General features: G+C 41.8%; 1 protein-coding gene across 10 annotated transcripts in view; it reads left to right on the forward strand.

Annotated features, from left to right (window-relative positions):
• Positions 1-23223, forward strand: part of FNDC3B (fibronectin type III domain containing 3B) — a 357265-nt gene that overhangs the window by 253703 nt on the left and 80339 nt on the right. For 7 of the 10 annotated variants that reach the window (XM_070583136.1, XM_070583131.1, XM_008512875.2 and 4 more), the window contains exons 12-18: positions 10689-10813; positions 12062-12236; positions 14112-14198; positions 15489-15627; positions 18143-18214; positions 20381-20499; positions 22241-22346. In XM_070583136.1, the coding sequence (XP_070439237.1) occupies positions 10689-10813; positions 12062-12236; positions 14112-14198; positions 15489-15627; positions 18143-18214; positions 20381-20499; positions 22241-22346 (823 nt within the window). The remainder of the gene's footprint in view (positions 1-10688; positions 10814-12061; positions 12237-14111; positions 14199-15488; positions 15628-18142; positions 18215-20380; positions 20500-22240; positions 22347-23223) is intronic. The other 3 variants (XM_008512876.2, XM_070583135.1, XM_070583134.1) reach the window with 1 other exon arrangement.

A 23223-nucleotide genomic window follows, 5' to 3' on the forward strand; every position in this document is an offset into this window, starting at 1 on the left:
TCCTAGTCCTGAAGGCTGGCAGAAAGTAGGGCCAAAGCCTTGGAAGAGGTTTTTTTTTTTTCCTGCTAGATTTGTGTATTACATCTCATGCTGACTTAAAAAAAAAAAAAAGAACTTATTATGAATTGAGTTTTAGTTTAATCCAGAATTATGAATAGGAGAAAAGTTTCTTAACTTTTTAATGGTGAGACAATGCCTAGATGCTAGATTTCTCAAGGTGGAGGTTGTTTCCCACAGTGGAGAGAGTGGGCGTGGGGTGGGGTCAGGAAGGTGGAGATAGTGCTTAACACCCACTACCCCATGGCCACCCCAGAGTTAATCCCTTTGCTCTGCCCTTGTCCCCTCCATGGGCACACTTGAGCTAATGGCCCCTCCTGTTCCTTCTCTGCTAGACGACACAGAGGTATCTGGTAGAGGTGGGACTTGTTCTCTGGAAGAAGCTAAGAGGGAAGGATTGAGGTGATTGAGGTCTCGGGTATGGAGGGGCTTTTAGGAAAAAGAATTAGGAACCTTTGGATTGATTTACACAGAAAGGCTTGCCCCATCTGTTTGAAGGAGTGGATGATCTGACCTTTTCCTTGAAAACATGAGAAAAAGGGCAAACTTCACACTCAGGCAGGAACTTTCTTTTCGATTTTAGAACCCATAAGTTCTGTAAAGGAAGTATTTGTGGAAACTTAACTTCTTGTGAGTTCTACTCTCAGGTGTTGTTTTAGTTTGTGCCATACAGATGTGTTAACTGGTGCCATTGCAGCTAGTTACTCAGAGCAAATGCAGGTCTCCTCAGGTCTTGCTGTGAGTATGTGGCATGGATTCGTATTGATGGCATGTATCAGGGACATGGTGTTCACCTAAAGGCGCCTCGATTGATAGTCTCTGCTTTTTTTTTTTTTAAATATAAATTAACTTTTTTTAAAAGATTGACACCTGAGCTAGCATCTGTTGCCAATCTTCGTTTTTCTTTTTTTCCTTCTTCTCCCCAAAGACCCCCATAATTGTATATTCTAGTTATAGGTCCTTCTGGTTGTGCTATGTGGGATGCCACTTCAGCGTGGCTTGATCAGTGGTGCCGTGTCTGCACCCAGGATCCAAACCAGCAAAGTCCTGGGCTGCCAAAGCGGAGCGCGCGAACTTAACCACTCAGCCACCAGGCCAGCCCCTAATAGTCAAGCAAATAATTTAATCCCCAAGCCTCAGCTTCTTCTATTGAAAAACAGTGTCAGTTACCTCACAGGCAGGTTAAGATTGAATGAGATAACTTGAGCAATAGCACATTCAGTGTCATGATTGTTTCATGTCACCTAAGCACATGTTAAGATCTGGGGTAGGAGAAATCAACAATTAGAAGGATTGTATAGAAGGAATATGACGTGCTTCTGTCAGGAACTTAACCAGGAGCCCTAAGCTTAGTGTCTCTTATTTGAACTAAACAAAAACGGATGTCAATGCTATATATAGATGTTAATCTGCCATTAGCTTAGCTTCCGGACATGACATGTAGGGAATATATTAAAGAACCAGAAAAATAGCTTTGTGGCCTATGACTAGTGAAATTCCCAGGAATCTTCCTCACATGTGACTCAGCTAGCCCAAAAAGGAATTGCACGTCTGGCTTTCCTGGTGACTAATGAGCCAACGCAGCTGTAAAACATAGTGGACTAAGAATGAAATAAATACTGCAGCAATCAAGGGAAGTATAATTTGAAATAGAGCAGAGAAGGCCAGCAGCAGGTAGAGCCCGTCAGCCCCTGGAGAACTGTTCGCAAGCTAGGCCGCGCTCAGCAGTCCTATTGCAGAAACCTGGAGGAGGTGGCAGGCCCCAGATTGTCGCTTCTTGGACATCTAATTCAGGAGGAGCCAACTTAGTTCATTTAGGGATTGAGCTGACCCCAAAGGAGGTGCTGGGTCACTGGTTTGTTAATCAGATTCCTGTTTAGCTTAGGTGTTGAGTAGTTAGTATTGATAATCTTTCAGAAGGCTTCTTGGCATGAGTGAATTTGCACGTGACTTTTCTGGTTAGAGAGCACCTCTTCTCAGAGGGAACTGGAGAGTCAGCAAGCAGAATGACTTATTGGGTCCCACAGAATGGAAGAGAAGAGCCTCGCTGAGGATGAGAGGATGCCCTGCTGCCTCAGGTTGCATAACATGTTGGTCCAGAGGAGAAAATCAGGAATGCCAGTTTCCATTCCCCAACCCGTCGGCAATGCCTGGCTGAAATGTAGGGGGAAGGTGGCACTTTCTCAGGCTCACGTGCTCTTTTGGTCATTTTCCAGAAATCCCCTCATGGAGATTGGAGAGTGGGGTCCCAGGTTCATTTGGCGCTCTGTCCATCAGAAGCCATTTTTCACACAAGTGCCTTAAGCTGCATCCGTGACCTGGTGGAGAGGCTGTGTTTCGCCACATCACAGACCTTCGCTGCCACGTCCAAGGTGGTTTCAGAGAGCCAGGGGAATAACTTCCTCTACTACACCTCCCATTGAAGGAAACTTGGCCAGGAAGGATTCAATAACTCAGACAGGTCTGTAGGTCCCAAAGACCAGCTGAGTTAAAAGGAGCCCCTCCCTCTTAGGGACCTCAGCCCCAGACATCTGCGCACCTGAAGTAGATTCTTTCCTTGCTGTTTGCCATTTTTGTCACATGTGTGCCGGATGGCGTTGTTATGTGTTTGGGCAGCAGACTTTGTGGGCAGTTTCCGGCTGAGGCTCAATTACAAATACCATCTTGGTCCTTGGCACCTAATTTATCAACTCATGTTTGTCATGCTTGTTGGTTGCCAGCTGGAAGGTGGCCACCTTGGGCCTTGGCTAGGTCGGTGGACTGAGCCCATCCATTCCTTGGCTCACTTGTAAATAGTACGGGCTGCCTTTTCTAAAATTGCCTGTTGTTCTTTCCTTTCCTTTCACTGGGATGATCTCAACATACCGATCTTATCGAAGCACCAGACATCAGATGAACCTCCATATTTAAAATATATAGGAATGTTAGGTTTGTTTGTTTTAAATCAGAGGACCTGTTGATCATCTTTGGCTATTGCAGGTAGCTAAGTCTCTTCCACTAATAGAAAAAACTCGTATGCCAGGGATAAAATGCGTGCGGTATTTGTTTAGTAACATGCAACCGCAAACTATCCCACCCCCTTCTCTTACCTGGGAAAGTTCCTCTGCGCCAGAGTGCTCAGTAAAATGAAAGAGGCATCGCTGAGGGGAGAGTGATGGTTGTCACAAGGAACTTCTGAATCCACCCAGATGTAGAGTGCCCCTTCTTTCTGCTATGAACCCCTTCTTATATATGGTTATGCTGAACACATACATGCTCTTTTATTTCTCAAGCCAACATTTATCTTTGATGTTGCCTAGGGTTGGCCAGTGCTGGAACTACTTCTAAATTTAGACGTACTGGCAGACTAAATCTTGGAGTCTGGCAGTAGTTCAGTTGGCCAATGCAACTTGATTTTTTTATTTGATTTATCGTTGGCATTTCTGACAGGTTGAACTGTGCTGTTACAGAGAGTGCCCAGCCCAGAATCACTCAGCCCATGTCTGGATCCAGCAGCCATGGGCCAGGAACACATGACAACTGATAACCAAATTCATGTAACTTACTTAGCAGGCAGTTAGTAAACCTAGTAAGAGGAGCTCAGGAAGGCAGCAGGCACGGCTGCGAAAGGACCTATGACAGCAGGAGGTCAGTGGAAAGGGACCATAGATCAGGAAAACATCGGGAAGAGTTACGAGTCACATGATCAAAGGGAGTCAGTGCACCATGGATTCTAATGCCCTTGTGTTAGCCATTCTCATTGTCTTGTGCCAGGAATGAAGCTGTCATGAAGAAGAACAGGAGGGATCATTTCCAGTCTATTAATTAGAAGGCAATTGAAAATATGAACCAACTTCGTTTATAAGTGCCAGTGTTGGCAATACCAGCTTCCAGGGTTGTCAGTGGCGGGGTAATTGGAAATGTTAGTCAGAGCAGACACCTTCCCCATCGGCTACAGAATTACTCCTGGCGGGAAAATACTGTAGCCTGAGTTAATTGGAGTATGTGTGAGTTATATGTATAGAATTGGCCATGGATGTGTTAAGTTCCTTAGCAGGAAATAGAAGATTCATCTTCCTAAGTACTTTATCAAGATATGTAAGTTAATAAAGAAGGAAAACTGGCTTTAAAAAAATTTGTTTTCAGTCTTTCTGTTACATAGTTTTACAAATCAACATTACTTTTAAACATATTTTTTAACTTTAAAAATTAGTTGCATTTTCTGAAATGCATCAAATGCTTTTTATATATGTAGATAGCAGTTTTCAAATAGGCAGACCCACCTGTAAATTGATTCCCCTGCTGGAACTTTATTCCATTGTGTATTTGTAAACAGATACCAAAGAGGGGTGGAAACCTGGTTACATGTGGAGATCCTCTGAAAGGTTATTTAATTTGCTTACTCTGTGGCTTTAGGTTCCGCCATACCTAAACCATCCCCCAAAGACTGTTGCATGTGTGTGTTTAAAAATTTCCCCGCGATTCTCTACAACTTTGGGGATAGCATTATTAAAAATCTTAATTCTGTCTAAAGTGTAAGACAAGGTACCTGCATTGCTGTTGGTTAACAGTTTCGGTTGATCTTTATCCTCTAGGAATCTGGTTACATTTTTAGCTTCTACAAAAGTAAGTTTAGATTTAAAAATTCAGAGAGGCCTTACTTTGTTGGATGGCTTCGAGGGAAAAGGCATGCACTAAGTGCATGTAGAAAATAGAACCCTTTATTCAGGCATACGTTAACCGTTCGTTTTGAGTACCAGCGTGCACACTTCTGCTCCGTTACCTCCTGGCTATTTATAGTGCAGGAGGAATTTATGAAAGTTTACTGAAAAACTTCATACTATAAACATATATGGACATCAAAGTGGATGAGTTTAATATTGCATAACAAATTACCTCAAAACTTAATGGCTTAAAACAATCACTTTCTTATGCTCATGGATTCTGGGTTGGGAATTTGTACAGGGCAGTGAGGGGATGGCTTGTCTGTGTTCCACAATTTCTGGAGCTTCAGCTGGGAGGGCTCATTGGCTGGGGGCTGGAATCTGCTAGTAGAGTCTTCAGTCACAAGTCTCCTGGTCACTGCTGGCTTGAGTGGAACCTCATCTGGGGCTCCCTCACAGCATGACAGCCTCAGGGGAGTGAGAATTACAAAAGTGAGTGTTCTGGGGAAAAGACAGACTTCCTAGCCTTGAAAGTCTCATAGTTTCATTTCCACTCCATTCTGTCCGTTACAAGCGGGTCACAAGCCCACTCAACATTCAAGGGAAAGGGCCATAGACTTGGCTCCCCAATACGCAGGGTTTCATGGAATTTCCAAACATGTTTAAAATAGCCACAATGTGACATAAGGCTTCTTTTGACTCTCTTAGTCGGGAGAAACCATTCATCTTTTCTCCTTTATCTTTGTATAGCTCATGCCGTGTCTCAGGTACAATGTAGTCAGATTGTTAGGTACAAGGTCATGGACTTTGAAAGTACAACATAACTGTTTTTCCTACCTCTGCTTCGCTTCCAAGTGTTCTGGGAAGAGGGAGAGAAAGACACATGAGTAGTACCCAGAGATGCAGTGGTAGGACGGGACCCAGACCCTGCACCCAGCGTAGCTCCCCCAGCCAGCACTGTGTGCCTCAGTGGCACTCAAACGCTGTCCTTCTCAGATGGAAACGGGCACTGCCTGCTCCCTTTATAATAAGGAGAAGGGAACCCATGACATAAACAGTATCCCTGCCAGATAATGCTTCTGCCACAGTTGTCACACTTGAAAAACAAGCATCTTGTGTCTTAGTCCTTTGGGTGACTCACAGGGGTCAGCTAGGTGTTTAATTTTGGGGAGAGGAGGATAATTCAGAAATATGTTATAATTTTATTTAATAGATAATTTTTATTTTTTTAAAACTATAGATTAGAAAGAAATGGAAAAATGTTCAAGTAGGTAATAAAACGGCAGAAGATAAAATAGGAAATAGAATATTAATCATTAAAATATTTAAAATCTTTTGTATTTATAATTTATCTCCAAATTTTGTTTTAAAGAATGAAATAACGTTTGATAAGGCATTTTTCACCCTTGTCGGGGAGAATGTCTTTGTCCCTGAGGTTATTGACGCATATTGGAAAATGTCTCCAAGGAGGAGTCATTCTCTGCTATGCAGCCGCATGAGAGTCTGCATTTTACATACTCCCCTAAACTTCCTTCTCTCTGCCCTGACTTTCCAAGGCTAGGCCGTTTCACAGTCTGACAAAAACTTGGAGGTCATTGACATTCTTCAGAATTTAGCAGGAACCTGGTCGGACCTGAAAGCACATCTCTGATTTTTACTAGGACTTGTAACCAAATGTGTGATCCTTCTAAAAAGTGAGTGATGATGAGAATGGAGCAAAAGAGAGGCAGATGCTGATAGTGTGGTGGTCCAAGTCTTGTCAGGCTGGGACTGTCCCCCAGAGATGGTGCTTCTCTTTAGTATGTGAGTCTAGAACTGAAAAGAGGCACTTGTTCGCTGGGGGTCAGGTAATGAGATGTCCAGCCCAGGCCAGGCGAGCTCTGGGAAACAGAGTTGCAGTGCCACGGGACCGGCTGCCTGAGATGGGCTGGAGGGAATGGGGAATAAGCCAGTGGGGTCTGGATTGTAGATAACAGGCAACGTAGTTTTCTTCAATGGTAAGGAAGAGGAGGAGAGGCAAAGCTGGGGAGCTTGGGACTGAGGAAGGACAAATCTGATATGTGCCGTGTATGCGAGCCAGCTGCTGGCAAATCGCGCCTTTTCCTCGAGAGCAGTTTTGACCAGAAGTGAGGACAAGAACCCTGGGCCCGGTCAGAAAACATTTCCATTTGTCTCAAGGCCCAGGGTGCTGAATCGGTGCTCCTAGGCTGGGTCTGGGTGTGGGATGACAGCAGATCAGCAGGAACGGTGAATTCAGTTGAGTGAGAAGAGGAGCACTCAGCTGAAAGAGGGAGCCATCCAGGTTCATCATGAGGTTTATCAGCACGCAGTTGATTTGTACTCAAGATTTCTTCATATTCTAGTAAAGATTAACCTTGTCCTTGAATGAACTCCGAGTGAGCTGTAGAAACAAGCATTTGGGCATGCCCACGATTATGAAATGGAAACAAGCCAGGGAACCCTGAAAATCTGCCCATTCTGGCGTGGACACTGGCTGTAGAAAGTTAGGCCAGCACACTGCTGGGGTTTGTGTCCATTCCTGTCAAATGTAGCCCAGTGGCTAGCTCTGCTCCAGAATAATCAAGGGTGTGCTTCAAGGGTGCTTCAAGCCTCCTTTCACCTCTCTCTCTAGTTGGGGTGAAGTTGTCTTTCCTTCCCCAGGAGAATAGGAACTCGAGTGCCCATCTTAGGGTGCTTCTGATCTGCCTGCTCATGTGCTTCTCTCCCCGTGTCCAGAGAATCAGATGCTACTGGGGATCCGTGCCCCACTTCTTCCCTTGTGGACCAGCCACTCCTAGGCCTTTTGAGCCCCCACTCTTACTGTCCTCTGTGTGATGCACCACAGGGGGTCTAACAGCAGCGGCTGACTAGGAACAAGGCCTGGGCCACGCATGTCCCTGCCGCCTGTGTTTTACCAGATTATTGATGATACTAAAAAGTGTAAAGAGAGTGTTCATTTCTATTAGTACCATGTTTTAGTAGGAAACTCTGCACAAGGGTGACATTAAATTCTTAAAAAGTAAGTTTCCTTTCTTAGTAAAGCTAGTATATCTCTGTAATCCTGTGTAGTTTAAATTAGATTTTATTAGAAGAGGGGACATGCCACAGATTGTAATCTCTCAGTCATGTGGAGCCACGCCACCTATAAAATATGGATTTGCCTTCTGTAAAACTTCACTGACAGTAATGGCTTGGACTTACGGATTTCTGATAAACAATGATAAACATTCACGTTATCACTCCTCTCGGTTTGTCTGAATCTTTCAATCTTCTAAAGTGCTTTTTTTTTTTTTAAAACCCTTTCCATTTCTGTCAACACGAGCTGGATAATATTTTATTTGTAAATGCTGTTTACAACCTGGGCTCACTCTGGGTTTACAAACAGATTGGCCATGTCACCTGTACCTTTGAACCTGTACTTTGTGATCCCTAAGCCCCAGAGTCGTCCGAGAGGTTGGCACGGTCTGTCCTGGGAGACCAGGGTGATGCGTGAGCCGTGGGATCCTCCATCTTCACTTGCTAACCTCTGCTATAGAGCACTTCTGCACTGCAGTGATGTTTGTGAATATTAATTTTTCCCCCAGATATCCCTTTTATATTAAACTCCATGTCATACATGCATATTTCCTTTTGTTCAAAAGCTTCACTCCTGTCTGAAATATTTTGTTAACCTACTTTCCCTTGTTTCTGGTTTATTCTCAGTGACTTCTGAAAATTCACCAGTAAGACTTACTGCTTTAACTCTGTGAACTGTTTGTACTCTTACCCCTTCAGACTCCACAGACATTATTTCTAAAACTTGTTTCTAAGGTTCCAGCAACTCTGGGTTTTATACAAGTCCTTAAGGTCCGTGCATACAGTAGTACATCTTGGAAAGTATTATGATGGAAAATTGGCATGCTTTGTCTAAACAAGTTGGAGTTTATTTAGCAGTTGTTTCCAATACTGAAGTAGAAAATTAAGGAAAAAAATGTCAGCAACATAGGAAAATGTCTTGAAGGTCACAGAATGCCTCTTCCCCCAATTCTTTAGTGAGCCCCAATGCTATGACCCTTTAAAAGAAAAATCTAGTTCACATCATTGATGCCTCCCCACTCTTTTTTTTCATTTAAGCCACAGGCAGTCTGGTTTTCACCATATTAAATCAACCTAGTAAGGAACAGACTGGCTTCTATTTACTGGCCGTAGTTCTAAGCACCAGAAATGGGCAAAGGAGACCAAAGAAAGAAATAGGAAAAATGAGGCATTGAAGGGGAGCCAGCGTCAGATTTGGAAGGGCTGAGGCTTCTGTGGCAGCAGGATGTGCCTTTCTTGCACTGTTTACTCCAGAGTTCAGAAATAGAGGAGGAAAGAAGGTAGATCATGCTGCAGCCTGAAATGGATAACAAAACACACCAGGGCCTGGGAGAGTATAATCAGACACTGGATGTAATTATGCAAATGTATGCATAACCGGTTTGCCTATGAATAAATTGTCTGCAGCCACCTTAACACTCAAGGTTAAAGTAATCATCGGCAGGGCATGATATGTAGCAGCTGAAAAATGTTAGGCTTTACTGCCTTTTTTTTTTTCATTGTTGCACCTGGATGTACTTTGAACCCTTGGTGAAGTGACCTTTGGATCTTGAAGACCATTAGGACTTCCAGGCCCTCCCTTGGAAAGGACACTACCTTGCTGAGGGAGGGTGGGGTGGGGAAGAGTTAGCTTCGGTGTGAGTGTGGCATGGTTGTTGTCAATCTGTTCACCCTAGTGATACTTTAAGCTAGTGGCATATTTATTTAATTTTTAATTAAACTTCACCTGGGATGTGTTTTAGTCGTAAGCATTTAGAGGCCTGCTTCAAGAAAGGAAATGCTTTAAATTTGCTTAGGAGAAGAATGTGCTTTCTTCATTCTTGATAAAATAAATTGAGAACTTCAAACGTATTCCTGAAGGCACTGGGCCCAGCTGTCTGATTAGAATGTTAAGATTTATTCAGTGTTAGCATGTGGTTTTCTTTTGCAAGAATCAACCAAGAGTAAGTCTGCATAGATAAATGTAGATGAAATACTGTGGATTATGGGTCTGAAATATTTGTTCTAGCAGATTGCTGATATGAGTATTCCATGCCTCTGAGCATGGCACCAGGATGGTTAAGGTCTTTCTCTTACTCATAGATCTATTAAGAGAACCCACTGGAGTGTTTTCTTTTTACTTTAAGGGATTTGAAGCATCATGTAAGGCTAGGAACACATTAAAAATACATTTCCAGCCTCATGAGAAACTTAAGAGGGCTGTAATACATAGAGATGAATTTGACCGATGTTCCAAGTGCCTATCAGACTTTTAGTTCAACTCTCCAAGCATTGATGAACTCCCAGCTTGTCCAAGATAGTGTTAGGAGGAAAGCAGATGTGGACAAGATGAGGCAAAGGCGTCAGTGACAAAACAGCTCACCAATGCTGGAATGTCCACACACGGGGATTGGGGGCTGCTGCAGGGAGGGAGAGAGGAGAGAAGACTGGGGAGGACTTCCTGTGGCTCGCTGAGCTGCACAGAGTGGTCCTCAGGTGCTCAGCGGTTGCTGGGGAAGGCTGTGCAGTTCCAGGGCTGGCGATTCCTGTGAGGCTGCAAACTGACTCTTGTTGGTCACATTGGCCAGTCTGACCAACTTGAGTGAAGAAGATATTAGAGATTATGATCCTTAACTTGACCATTGCCTTGTACCTGAAAGGGCCTTTTTAATTTTGTTAACCAAAAACCACTTTAGAAATACAAGTACAGTACATTACCTGTCTCAGTTCTAGAATTTTCTGTAGCGCCTTTATATTAAGGATGACATTTCATTGTAGAGCACTTTATGTGCAACGTGAATGCTTCCCTAGAAGCCTTCCTTCTCTTAGTTTTGTTCATCCAAACTGGGAAATTAAACAGTTACTCACAATGCTCCTTCGTTTTCTTATGGTCATTTTTAAAATTTATGTGCATTGTTTCATGTTTTCTTTTAGGGAAAAAGGAACAGTGGTTTCAGACAGTGCTTTTTTGGGAGCCAGAAGCACTGCAAGCTGACAAAGCTTTGTCCGGCAATGGGGTACACGTTCAGGCTGGCTGCTCGGAATGACATTGGCACCAGGTATGACACTCCTTGTCCTTGTGTCATTACACATTTGTGTGGTCATTCTGAGTCTTCCTCTAATGTTGCCGGAAGGCATAAGGGCGCCTCTTGCCTCCACACTGAACCAGTTTGAGATTTTCTGAGAAGGAATCCTAATCAGAGGGTAGAAGGCCCCTTCTGAGGGGATAAATGCCGCTGTGTGGCCTCTTTGCAGTAAGGCGAAGGCCTTTTGCTGTAATGCAAAGGCCCCACTAGGGGTCTCTGAAAACCAAGATCAAGGTAACAGTGCAGATTTTGAAAGGAATCTCTCTTGGGGCTTTCTTTTTTTCAGATCGTGTGCCTTTTTCTTTCATCACTTTAGCAAGCTACTCATTCAGTTGTCTTTTTCAATTATATGTGAGTGTTTCCTGATGCAAGGAAAGGGATGCTGAGCCAGCCATTGTTGTCAAGCCCGGGACAGATACTCATAGGATTGGGGAAAAATCTGGACTGTCTAGGACACCACAGCTTGCCTCCAAGCTGCAGAAGAAAGGCAAGAACAGGTGTACAGGGAAGCCTCAATGGATTAAAGATGCTTTGAAAGACCGTATTTCAATTGCACTTCCTGGGTAACTCTTCAGTTAACGGAAAAATCTTTTTCTTTCATCACTGCTTATTGAAAATCTTAACGGTTCAGCACATCGCTGGTCCTCCACCTTTTTTCCAGCCGAAAGAACTTTCTTAACATCACAAGGTTTTACAGCCCTCCCTCCCCACCCATGATAGCCATTGTATTTTTAGAGGCCACTGGTTGAAAGATGATAAAGGCTTCTATGGTTCGAGAATTTGTAAATGAATTGGAAACACCCACAAACTTTTGAAAAATAGCACTGTATATATTTGTAAAACATTAATTTCATCAACCCAGTTATCTGTGCTCACATTGATTTGAAGACACCTTGGTAGCTGTGCCTCATAGCTTGGTAAACATTGCACTGTGTTGTGCTGGGTGCTCTTGGGGGCAAATAAATTCTTAAATACATTGTCCTGAAAATGGTTTGCTTTTTTGGCAGTAGACTGAAGCAGGGAAATGGGGCAGATTGAGAGTTGTGGTAGGGAATGTCCACAGAGGATCCTTGCCTTCGTTTGCTTGCTGAACTAGTCAGGCCCCAGACTTTCTGACCCAAGCGAGTTGGGTGGTAGGTAGGTTTATCCTTCCTCTTTCAAAATGCCAAGACTCCTCACTTGCTCCTAAACCTGTGTCTCACTGGGTTTGCTTCTCTACAGTGGGTATAGCCAAGAGGTGGTATGCTACACATTAGGAAACATTCCTCAGATGCCGTCTGCACCAAGACTTGTTCGAGCTGGGGTCACATGGGTCACGTTGCAGTGGAATAAACCAGAAGGCTGTTCACCTGAGGAAGTGGTCACCTATACTTTGGAAATCCAAGAGGATGAAAATGTGAGTTTTGCAGATTTTACACCCTTGCATGTGCTCTGTGTAAGTCGGTATTCTTGTAACTACAGGACACCATGAAATTAGATTAGCTACATGAGTTCAAAACCAAACTCTGGATTTCTCCACTATCGCTGCTACCATCTGTCCATCCCGTTCTTCACCATCTCAGTAAACGGCGTTCCAGGCTTTCATTTGGAGAAGCCACACACCCATCGAGTTATCCTTGACTCTGTATATAATCAGCAAATCCTTTTGAATCTTCCTTCGGAAATTATCCAGAGATCTGACCACTTCTTAACATCTCCACAGCCACTATCCCTTTATAAGGCACCATCATCTCGCCCCTGGATTATTGCAATGGCCTCTGAAGTATTTTCCCTACCTTCAGCCTCACTACACTACAGTCTATTCTCCACACAAAGCCTGAGAGATCCTGTTAAAGTACAGTCATGTCAGGGCTCTGCTCAGAACCCTTCGCATCTCAGTGTCTTTCCCCCTCTCCCAGAGCAAAAACTAGAGCTGTCACAGTACCTACAAGGTCCTACGCGATTGGAGTCTTCATATCTGCCCTTGTTCCTGCCACTTGAGTCTGATTGAACATGCCAGGCATGCCCTGACCTCAGGGCCTCTACAGTTCCCTATGCCCTGCAGCTAGAATGCCCTTCCACATGTCTTTGACTCACTTCTTTCATTTCATTCAGGGCTCTTCCCACATGTCGCCTCCTTGGAGAGCCCTTCCCTGACTACCCTGTGAAACAGCACTGCCCACTAGAACTCTCTGGTTAATGTTTGTGCTGTCCAGTAAGGCAGCGCTTGTCACATGTGACTGTTGAGCACTTGAAATATGGCTGTGGGCCCAAGGAACTGAATTTTTTATTATATTTAATTTAAAGAGCCACATGTGGCTGCCTTGTTTAACCTACGCAGCTACAGAAAGCAGCGCTTCAGTAGGTTTCCTGCTCTGTCCTTTTACCCAGCTTAAATTTTTGTCGTAGCACTTAACACCACATGACATGCTTCATATTTATATGTATATTTTTCAATTGCTTTCTCCAGCTGGCATGTATGTTTCTTGTGGGCAAGGCCCTGTCTGTTCTTGGGCAATGCTGAACCCCTAGAGCGTGGAAGAGAGCCTGATGCATAGAAGGGGCTCAGAAATATTGGACGGATGGATGGATGGATGGATGGAGGGATGGCTGGCTGGCTGGCTGGAGGGATGGATGGGTGATAGAGAATACTACTGAAAGAATCCTGTACATTCAGCTTTTAATAGGTTATTTATCCTCTTAAAGGATCATGCCTTCCCCATCCAAGCTGTCCTTTCTCACTTGGCCAGAAGAGGACACTGTGTGGTCAGAAACCTCAGCCACCGTTTATTGCCTAGCACATTGCAGCTTGACAGTGAAGACGTCAGTACTAGAGGCTTTTTTCATGACAATGTTGTGAAATAAATTTTGTTTTACATGTACATACTGCTTTGTTACATGTACTGCTTGGTGGTTACATTCTTTGTTTAAAATGCTTATTGAGTAACCAGGAAAAGTTTGCTCTGTGAGAAAAGCATATGGTGGCACCTATTCTAAAGCAAATTTACCTACTCTCAAAGAGAAAGCATTGTTCTCCTTCAAATTAGTATTAGCCTCTCAATGAGCTTGAACAGACCCCGGAGAAATTACAATGTGACAGAGTTAGATTTTTGCTTAAGCTAGAATGCTCTCCACAGCACCAGGGGCTTCTGATAAACTCCGTTGCAGTAGCTGCCGCTCCTCTGGCCCACTGGTGATCATGGGAAGAGGCAACATAAAAATCCCACATACCAAGGTGTTTAATACCCAGATTTTATGATACTGATGTTTCTTTCTGGCTTTGCCTTTTCAGGATAACCTTTTCCACCCAAAATACACTGGAGAGGATTTAACCTATACTGTGAAAAATCTCAAAAGAAGCACACAGTATAAATTCAGGGTGAGTCAGTCATTTTGGTACCTGAGCTGCTTGAAAAGCTGTTTTGTGTTTCACCCGTTTACCGTTTCAAATTGACTCTCTAGGTTAAAAAATTTTTTAAGTTCACTGCACTTTACATTTTTAAAGTAACATTTATAAAATGCACACCATACTTTAATTTTAAAATCCACTTTTGAGAGGGAAACCTGTCGTAATGTGCTGTAATAAATGGCATTACAGCATGGCCAGATGCACTCACCTGGGAAGACCCAAACCAGATGCCCCGTGCACCTGTCTCTCACCTGCACTTCACTTCGTTCTCTCCCATCTTTATCCTTTTCATCATTTCTCTTTTAGTCTCCAATTGCCTGTGCTCTGCTGCCCATTTTTTTTCCCCCAGCTGTTTTTATTTTTCTCCTCTATTACCCCCTCCCTCCCTACTTAGGCTTTGGCCATTAACAACCACCTTAGTGACACCGTAGGACTTTGTGTTGTAGCCAAAAACAATGCTTTGCAATCATTGAGAGAGAAACTGGGATGCTGCATTCTGTGCTGCAGCCTAGTGTATTGATCTGTGCTCAGTACTAGATTTTCTAATAGGACAGTGTGCATCTTGGAGAGAGAAGATTTTCTTCTGATTCCACTTTTCCTTCTCTTTTGGAGGAAGAGAAAATAGATATATATTTTTTTTAATCATTTTTTAATCACTTTCTCCAACTGGCATGTAAGTTTCTTGTGGGCAAGGCTTTGTCCACATAGTAGTCACATAGTAGTCGCTCAGTAAAGAGTTGTCAAATTATCAAGTCAAGAGTGTGACTGTTTGAGGAAAATGATAGGTTTTGATATTTTAAAAAACCCTTGTTATTTGGCACCGGCTCTGAGAACATAGGTATGCTACAAGCGTTTCTCCACAAGGTGGCATTGCCCTACTCTTAAATGAGCAAGGTTATTTTTACCTGCTTCTCCTGCCATATTTTCCTTCCACAAAAGAATAAGAAATAGGTGGTGGTATAGTAGATTTGTTATGTCTTCCTGGAGGGGTAAAAACGTCTTTAGCTAAAACCCACCTTATCGTTTTGTTTTTAATTGTTAATAGCCAACTATACAGAACATAAGTATGCCATGAAACAAACACTTACAAATCAGTAGTTTGAGACTGAGAGAGAGAGAGAGAGAAGATGTGTGTGTGTGTGTGTGTGTGTGTGTGTGTGTCTGAGTTATGGATGCCTTAATCTTACCGTATCAAAAAGTCACCATTGATTTAATACCTAATGTCTAAAGCGCATTAATGTTTTCTCGGTTGTGTTATAGCTGACTGCTTCTAATATGGAAGGGAAAAGCTGTCCCAGTGAAGTTTTGGTGTGTACGACGAGTCCTGACAGGCCTGGACCTCCTACAAGACCCCTCATTAAAGGACCAGTTACATCTCATGGCTTTAGTGTCAAATGGGGTATGTTTTGCTGCCGTTGCTTCTTTTTAGACAGATTTTAAAAAATTGATCACAATAGTCTCCCCTTATTTACGGTTTGGCTTTCTGTAGTTTCATTTACCTGCGGTCAACCACAGTCTGAAAATATTAAATGGAAAATTCCAGAAATAATTCGTAAGTTTTAAATTGCGTGCCATTCTGAGTATCGCCATCCTGTTCCTTCCAACCTCAGACATGAATCATCCCTCTGTCCAGTGGATCCACACTGTATACAGTACCCGCCCATTAGTCACTTAGGAGCCTGCTCAGTTATCAGATCGACTGTCATGGTATCACAGTGCTTGTGTTCAAGTCACCCTTATTTTACTTAATGATGGCCCCAAAGCGCAAGAGTAGTGATGCTGGCAGTTCAGATATGCCCAAGAGAAGCCATGAGGAGCTTCCTTTAAGGGAAAAGGTGAAAGTTCTCAACTTAATAAGGAAAGGTAAAACATCGTGTGCTGAGGTCGCTAAGATGTACGGTAACTTTTATTACAGTGTATTGTTATAATTGTTCTATTTTATCATCAGTTATCGTTGTTAATCTCTTATTATGCCTAATTTATAAATTAAAGCTTATCATAGGTAGGTATGTATGTATAGGAAAAAACATATACAGAGTTCAGTACTATCTACAGTTTCAGGCATTCACTGGGGGTCTTGGAACATGTCTCTGTTGGATAAGGGGAGACTACTGTAATTTCAGTAGCAAGAAACCAAAATAAAAAATAAAAGGGCAGTATTATTTGTGGGAATTTTACACATTTGGAATATGTGTACGAGAAACATCCAGAGAATACCACAATTGGTAAAAGTGGACAGTTTTAAGAGCATCTCACTTTCTTGATGATTTTCCTGTATTACATGTTCTTTTCCTATATTTTTAATGTATTATTGGTTTGAATGTAGTAATCTCTGAATATGTGTTTCATTCTTCAATAGCTTGCCCTTTAAAAAGTAGTAATATTTAATGTAAAAAATTGATTAATGGAGTTAATATTGAAAATAAATTTCAAAATTTAGATATGTCATCATAAGTAAATTTTGATGTACAGAATGTTCAATTTAAAATGAATTAGGAAAACTTAGTTTTTGTTGTCGTTTGTATGTAACCAGAAGTCTTGAACTTCAGGAGTTTTTCATATTGAAGTTCATCATATGGTGGTGGGGGCGGGGAGCCTGGCTCACCTGCTGTGTGGATTATTTCAAGGAAATGAATGTGGTTAGAATGTTGATAAACATTTGCAGTTATATGTAAAGCTGGCATGATGTATATAATTATCACTAACATCACATAATAATAGCTACCTAAAAGACGAAAAAACGTAAAAGTTTAAAATAAGATTTTACCTGGCAGCCAAGTAAGATGAAGGGAATTTAAAACATTATAAACTGTAATTGGAGAACAACCACTGAGACATAAAGTTACCTGATAATTTTGAGGCAGAATTATTAGGGTATCTGTTTCCCTGGGAGATGGATATGCTTAAGAGAAACTGTAAAAATATAGATGTGCTTTTTGCCAGACTGTAAAGCTTTTTTCCTCAGAAAATCCTAGAAAGTTCTGTCAGTACTGGATATTTACTTTCATTAGCCTTATGCTGTAATGTTTAGCTTCGTAATTATTGTTTAATGTCTATTACTGAAGTACGTATACGTTAATGGAGATACCAGGCGGAGAGAGAAGGGAAGCAGTCCCTAAATCTAAATGAGTAACCTGAGGGTAGAGCTAAAATGCAGAGATGACCGACTGACAGTGGAGGTACATTCTGCGTAGTCTTGCAGAATTTTCTGCCCTGAAAAGAAGACTCTTGCAGGAACAGAGTTGCAGTGGACTAAATAATCAGAGTGCCACAGGGCTCTGGTAATGAGCTGGAACCTCTTCCTCAAGCCACCTGTTTGGTGCACGTTCCGTTGGTCCACAACTCCGGTTCCATGTCAGGTTCACTGGGATATAAAATTTGCTTAGTAGCGAACTGCGATGGAACAGATTTATTACATTCTGCTGTTTTATTTATCTTGTCAGTAAGTTCTGCACTTCTCTTTCCTTCCCTCTCCATCTCTCCAAAGAATCTGGTCACTGATAAGACAAGTGAAATAAAAGAGAATAAAATAATTAAAGAAATGCATAAATGTTTCATCTTATATAAAAATCACTAAAGGTTAAAGAGGAGGATTCAGAATTCATAAATTTCTTAACATTACTCTAGAAAAATCAGTTCATATTTTGTATTTTGCTCATCTTTCACTTTATAAATGCTAACTCTTTGACATTCCTTAGCTGTAATAATCTGATAGTATTCAGGATTTCTTGATATTTTTGTTTGTTTCTTTTGTTTTTCAAGAAAAGAGTCGGGTGAAATAATGTATTATTTTGCCTTTTGGTTCAATTCAGAATTAAGTCAGTATAACATTATATGATTTTCTGTTCTAATGATATTTACTAATAAAAATCAACACCTTTTCATAACTAATAACACATTTGATTACTTTCCAGATCCTCCGAAGGACAATGGTGGTTCAGAAATACTCAAGTACTTGCTGGAGATCACTGATGGAAACTCCGAAGGTGAAGGTTTTGGAAATTGTGTTATTCAAATCCTTTGGCAAGCCTGTTTTTTAATGTGATAAACATCTGTATCGTAATACTGGGTAATCATTAGTGATAGCGCTACTACAATAAACAAACCTTGGTCACACGTTGACAGTTTTTCTCTTTCAAACACAGCGTCAGAGATCAGAGTCTGCTCAAAATGTACATTTTTATCATGTTTTTAAATTTTCTATGTCATTTCTTTAAGCCAGAGGTCCTAATTAATAGAATAATTAACTTTTTCATCTCCTCTCTTGGCACACTTTCTCTGGAAATTCTTATAAGCAGAGAGAGTGTCAGAAGCCATCAGCAGGAAAGGTAAGGTAGAGACACCAAACAAGTGTGATAATCTACAAACTCCGATGTACAATGATGACAGACTAAATGTAGTCTTACTGTGGGCCGGTGACAAGTGTCACACTTTACAACAAATTTAGAAAATGTCTTTCCATCTTTGTTGTGATGTCTGAGTCAGATTATTTATTCATTCATTGTCACAGTCTGTGGGTTAAAGTGGAATAAGGTTAGATATCAAATTCCTTAAATAATGCCTTTTAAAAAGTTCTTAGATGTTCTTTCTAATAAAATTCATTAGGCTTTAATAGAAAAAATGTTATAATCATCAGAACCTTAAAAATGAAATACCTCACCACTCTAAGAATTCCTGCAACCACTAATTTAAAAAAAACACACATGCGTATGGCAGAAAAAGACAGAAAGAGTTAACAGTAAGTTTTACAAACAAACAGTGCAGGTGCGTGGCTTGCCTTTTATTCTGTACTGTGACAGCCACCTGGCCTATTTTGTTTTTCATGTCAATCAGGTCCTATTTTAAGCTAAGAACATGAGAATTCTTTGAGGTGGGCACAGCTGTGGTTGTTAGCATAAAATCATATTCTGTGCTTAAAATTTGATTTAGGTTTTTACGTTAGAAAACCTACCTAGGAAAGAAGTCATGCATATGCAGTGGCTCATTGTGAAAACCTAAGTATTTCTTTGGCTCTCTTGACCACTAATGACAAATCAAAAATAGATGCCATTCTCTGCTTAAAACTACCAACTTTGCCAGTGCATAATGTCAGTGATTAATTGAATCTTTTTGTTTCAGTCGTCCTTGTTCCCAGTTGCCTGTTCAGTAGAGGTTTTCTAATCAGAAATGTCAGGATCACTGTCTTTACTATTCCCCTTTCCCGTGTGGCCCTAGTGCATGTGACGTAATTGTCAATCTAGCCTAATAAGCAGCTGAGGGAATTTGTGGAAGTTACTTCAGTAAAATATCATGGAATAGAGTAAAAGTGTTTTCCCTAAAACAACTTCATGGAGTAAAAGGCTTTTGTAAAATAGTCAGCTGGAAACATAGCGTTAGTGAGAACTAAACAGAAGAGAGAAAACATCCTAGCTGCCCAGACGTGAGAGCCAGGCAGTCGCTCGAAGCAACCCAGATGCGTTTCCCCTGGTGGCAGCAGCCTCTTCGGACGCCTAGACCTCTCCAGGGGCCCTGCTTGCTTTCTTTAATCCTGAGAAGTGGTCAGATAACCTGGGTCACAATGAGTGTTTCATCTTTAATTTGTCACTATCCCAGGCCTTTTTGTCTTTGAAGTGCAGTTCCATGAAGACAGCCGGCCTTTGCGCCAGGGACTCAGTCTGTACTGGGAGGAATCTAGTCGCTGTGACCTCCGGGCAGATAAGACTCTTCCACAGTGCCCCAGACGGACCAGAAACCTCACACTGAGCAGCCTTCCCCACAGCCGGCTGGCCCAGGGGCTTCTCACATCAGAACCCTTGCACAGCTTGCTCGACACTGTCCTCTCTCTCCTCTTACCACTCCCCCTGGGCCAACAGCAGATTCTGTGTGGTTTCCAGCATCCAAACCTGATAGTCAGCAAATGTAATAATGGTGATACCAAGTAATCTAGCCAGCAGGACTAAGTGTTAAAAATGACTCCAGGTTATTTTAGTATTGAACTTTGTAAAGGAAATGGAAAGAGAAGCTTTTGGCTGTGTTTTTTTTTTAAAAAAAGAGAAAGAATAGGAGATGCTGGTTTTCATAGAAACCACTTAGAGCTTTTTCTTATCAGTAATGCTTGATACTATTACATGATTATAAAAGGCATAAACTCATACCTGTGTCTTGTTTTGCAGCGAGTCAGTGGGAGGTGGCGTACAGCGGATCGGCTACAGAATACACTCTCACCCACTTGAAACCAGGCACTTTGTACAAGCTCCGCGCATGCTGCATCAGCACTGGTGGACACAGTCAGGTTGGTTCAGTTTCGGTATAAAAGTAAACGTCTTTGGTCAAATTCAGACAACATATTTATAACATCAGAATAAAATTGCTATTTAGAATGTGTCGTGGCATCACATCATGAAATTAAAAGTAGAGTGTTTTGCATTATGCATTAGAAGACATAAAGAGATAGACGTGAATGATGCTCCACTGAACTGTGGTACTTTGGGGTACATTTGTCACTTAGTTATTTCTGAGAAGACTTTGGCATGATCACACGTGACAGGTAAAAATTGAGGGTGGCCTGGATTTTCCGTTAGCTAAATAAGGGGAACCTCAGTTATTACAACCATAGAAAAGCATAGAATTTAGAGTCAAAAAGATATGACCTCCAACACAGCTCTGCTGTTAGCACATCTAGCGATTTTATGAGAAGATGACACACCCCTTCTTCGAGGTACTTTGCTGCCATCTGCTGGAAAATTATTGTAAAAACCGTATAAATCTATGATGACCCAGCTGAATGGCACCTCTGCAACTGTGCAGTGCCCACCTTCCCCATCTGTAGGCGGCAGCAGTTCTTTTGTTGTCTACTATTTATATGACCTTAGACCAGCCAGTTAACATGTTAGGAGCCTTGGTTTCAAACATACAGTGTTCTCATAGCTTCCAAATAACCTAATAAAGCACATGAAGTGCTCTAGAAATGAGAGGGTTATTATCTAAATGGCTTTAACTTCCATTCAGAAAGTGAGCGAGAGGCGAGATGGTAGAAGACATTTTCATCAAAGAGATATTCAACATTATGGTGTGAAACTATTAATGTTGAGAGAGAGAGCAGCATAGTGGCTAATAGCCCTGTGCTGGGTTGACCTTTCAAGAGAATACCTGCCATTAGGATGCCTAATTTTGCCAGTCAACCCACCGCCCACATCGTCTTGTGTTTATTTTCTTTTCCCCCCCAGGATAGTGTACTGCGATGTCTAGACTGTCCATATGGACAGACTCCTGAGAAAATAAGCTGCAGCTAGACCATGTCTTTGCAGTGCTAGGGCTCAGGACTGCTTGCGGGGTGGGGTGTATCCACACCAAAGCCACAGATTGTCCGCAGTACCTCCTACGCTGCACAGGGGCAGTGATCTCCTTGAGTGGGTGAAGCATGTTTTCTCTGCACCACTTCTCCTTGGGCAGAACAATGAGTGTGGTTGAGCTGCTTAGCTCTGCCTCATTTTCTCGCATCTCAAAAAGGGGATGAACTTTCGTACCACCAGCCTTATGCAACCAGATCCTGCAAAAAGAAGCCCTGCTTATTTCAGCATTAACAGGACCTACTGGTTAATGTCAGACTCAGTTGATTAATATCGACCTTATTTGCTTTTCTGCTCTGTATGTGGGTGGTTGGCCATTTATGGCACCATTTAAAAACTTCATCCAGCTGTTGTTTTGTGTTCTCTTCTGTCCTCATGAAGGGTTGCTCTGATTTTGGTTTAAAGGAAAATAATTGTGTGCTTAGGGTATATAACACTCATGGCTATAAATCTGACTTCAGAAATATTCATTTTTACCAATATCATATGCAGTATATGTCCACACTTAAAACACATGTACATACACACACGAATATCTTATTATATAAAAAATAATCTACACATTCAACACGTAGCCCCCACTTGGTAGCATTTACAGTTATGGGGTGGAATTTGCCTGGTATATAGACGTCTGATAAATTCACGGTAACTAAGAGGTGATTCTCTCCGGTGTTTCTCCCGCAGTGTTCTGAAAGTCTCCCTGTTCGCACACTAAGCATTGCACCAGGTCAGTGTCGACCACCGAGGGTTTTGGGTAGACCAAAGCACAAAGAAGTCCACTTAGAGTGGGGTGAGTGAACAAATCTTCACATTGACATTGACAATTTGGACAATTGGAGATTGAGTTTAAGACTTAATGCTTTGTAATTAAGTTGCAAGTCTTCCTTCTGAAAACTCTTCTTTCTTTCTGTTGAAAACGTCCTATTCTTTTTAATGTGTGTCGTCTTGGGTTTGTATTCTCCCCCATGCTGTCGCTCATCCTCCTCTTCCAGTGGTGCCACACATGCACAGAGGGCACTTTTCTAGAAAATGTTTCAGAGCAGCTAGTTTTTTTCAGGAATTTTTCAACTTTATCCATAAAAGAAAAGTTGTGCTCCGTTTAGAGATTAATCCAGAAGTGGTTCATAAGGTAACATCTAATTCCTCCTCATCTTTGCTGCTTTGTCACGGGTGGGTCCCGGTGTTCTCTAGTATGGACTCAAGCTGTATTAGCATTTCCTGTTGTGTCAGCAGTTTCCAGCATGTAAAATTGCGAATATAAACCTGCAAAACTCTATCAGACTCTTTTCCCCCCACCACTTATGTCTAAGATGTAATAAAATATTGGGCCAATTTTGAGTCCTTCCTCTTGATTTAATGTGTCCTTTGGTTTCAAGTTAAAGATTTCCTTCCTTCTATCTCTTTACCTTGCATTAGAATGTAAAGAAATTTGCTTAATACTTCTATGGTTTTGGAATTATTTTGTTAGTGTAATTAAATGTACTCGCTTTGAAAAGTACGGATAACATCATCTCAGAAACGTTTTCTTTTCTATCTCTTTTTTTGGAGTGGGGGTTCTTCTCTAAGAGATATTGAGGACAGGCCACCTACATGATGTTTTTCAAACCTGGTGGAAAATCGGGTGTGATATGGCCAGCTGGAAGCACAAAAATGTTCTAAGATGAAAA

This window comes from Equus przewalskii, chromosome 18 (assembly GCF_037783145.1).
Source record: "Equus przewalskii isolate Varuska chromosome 18, EquPr2, whole genome shotgun sequence".
NCBI classification, from domain to species: Eukaryota; Metazoa; Chordata; class Mammalia; order Perissodactyla; family Equidae; genus Equus; species Equus przewalskii.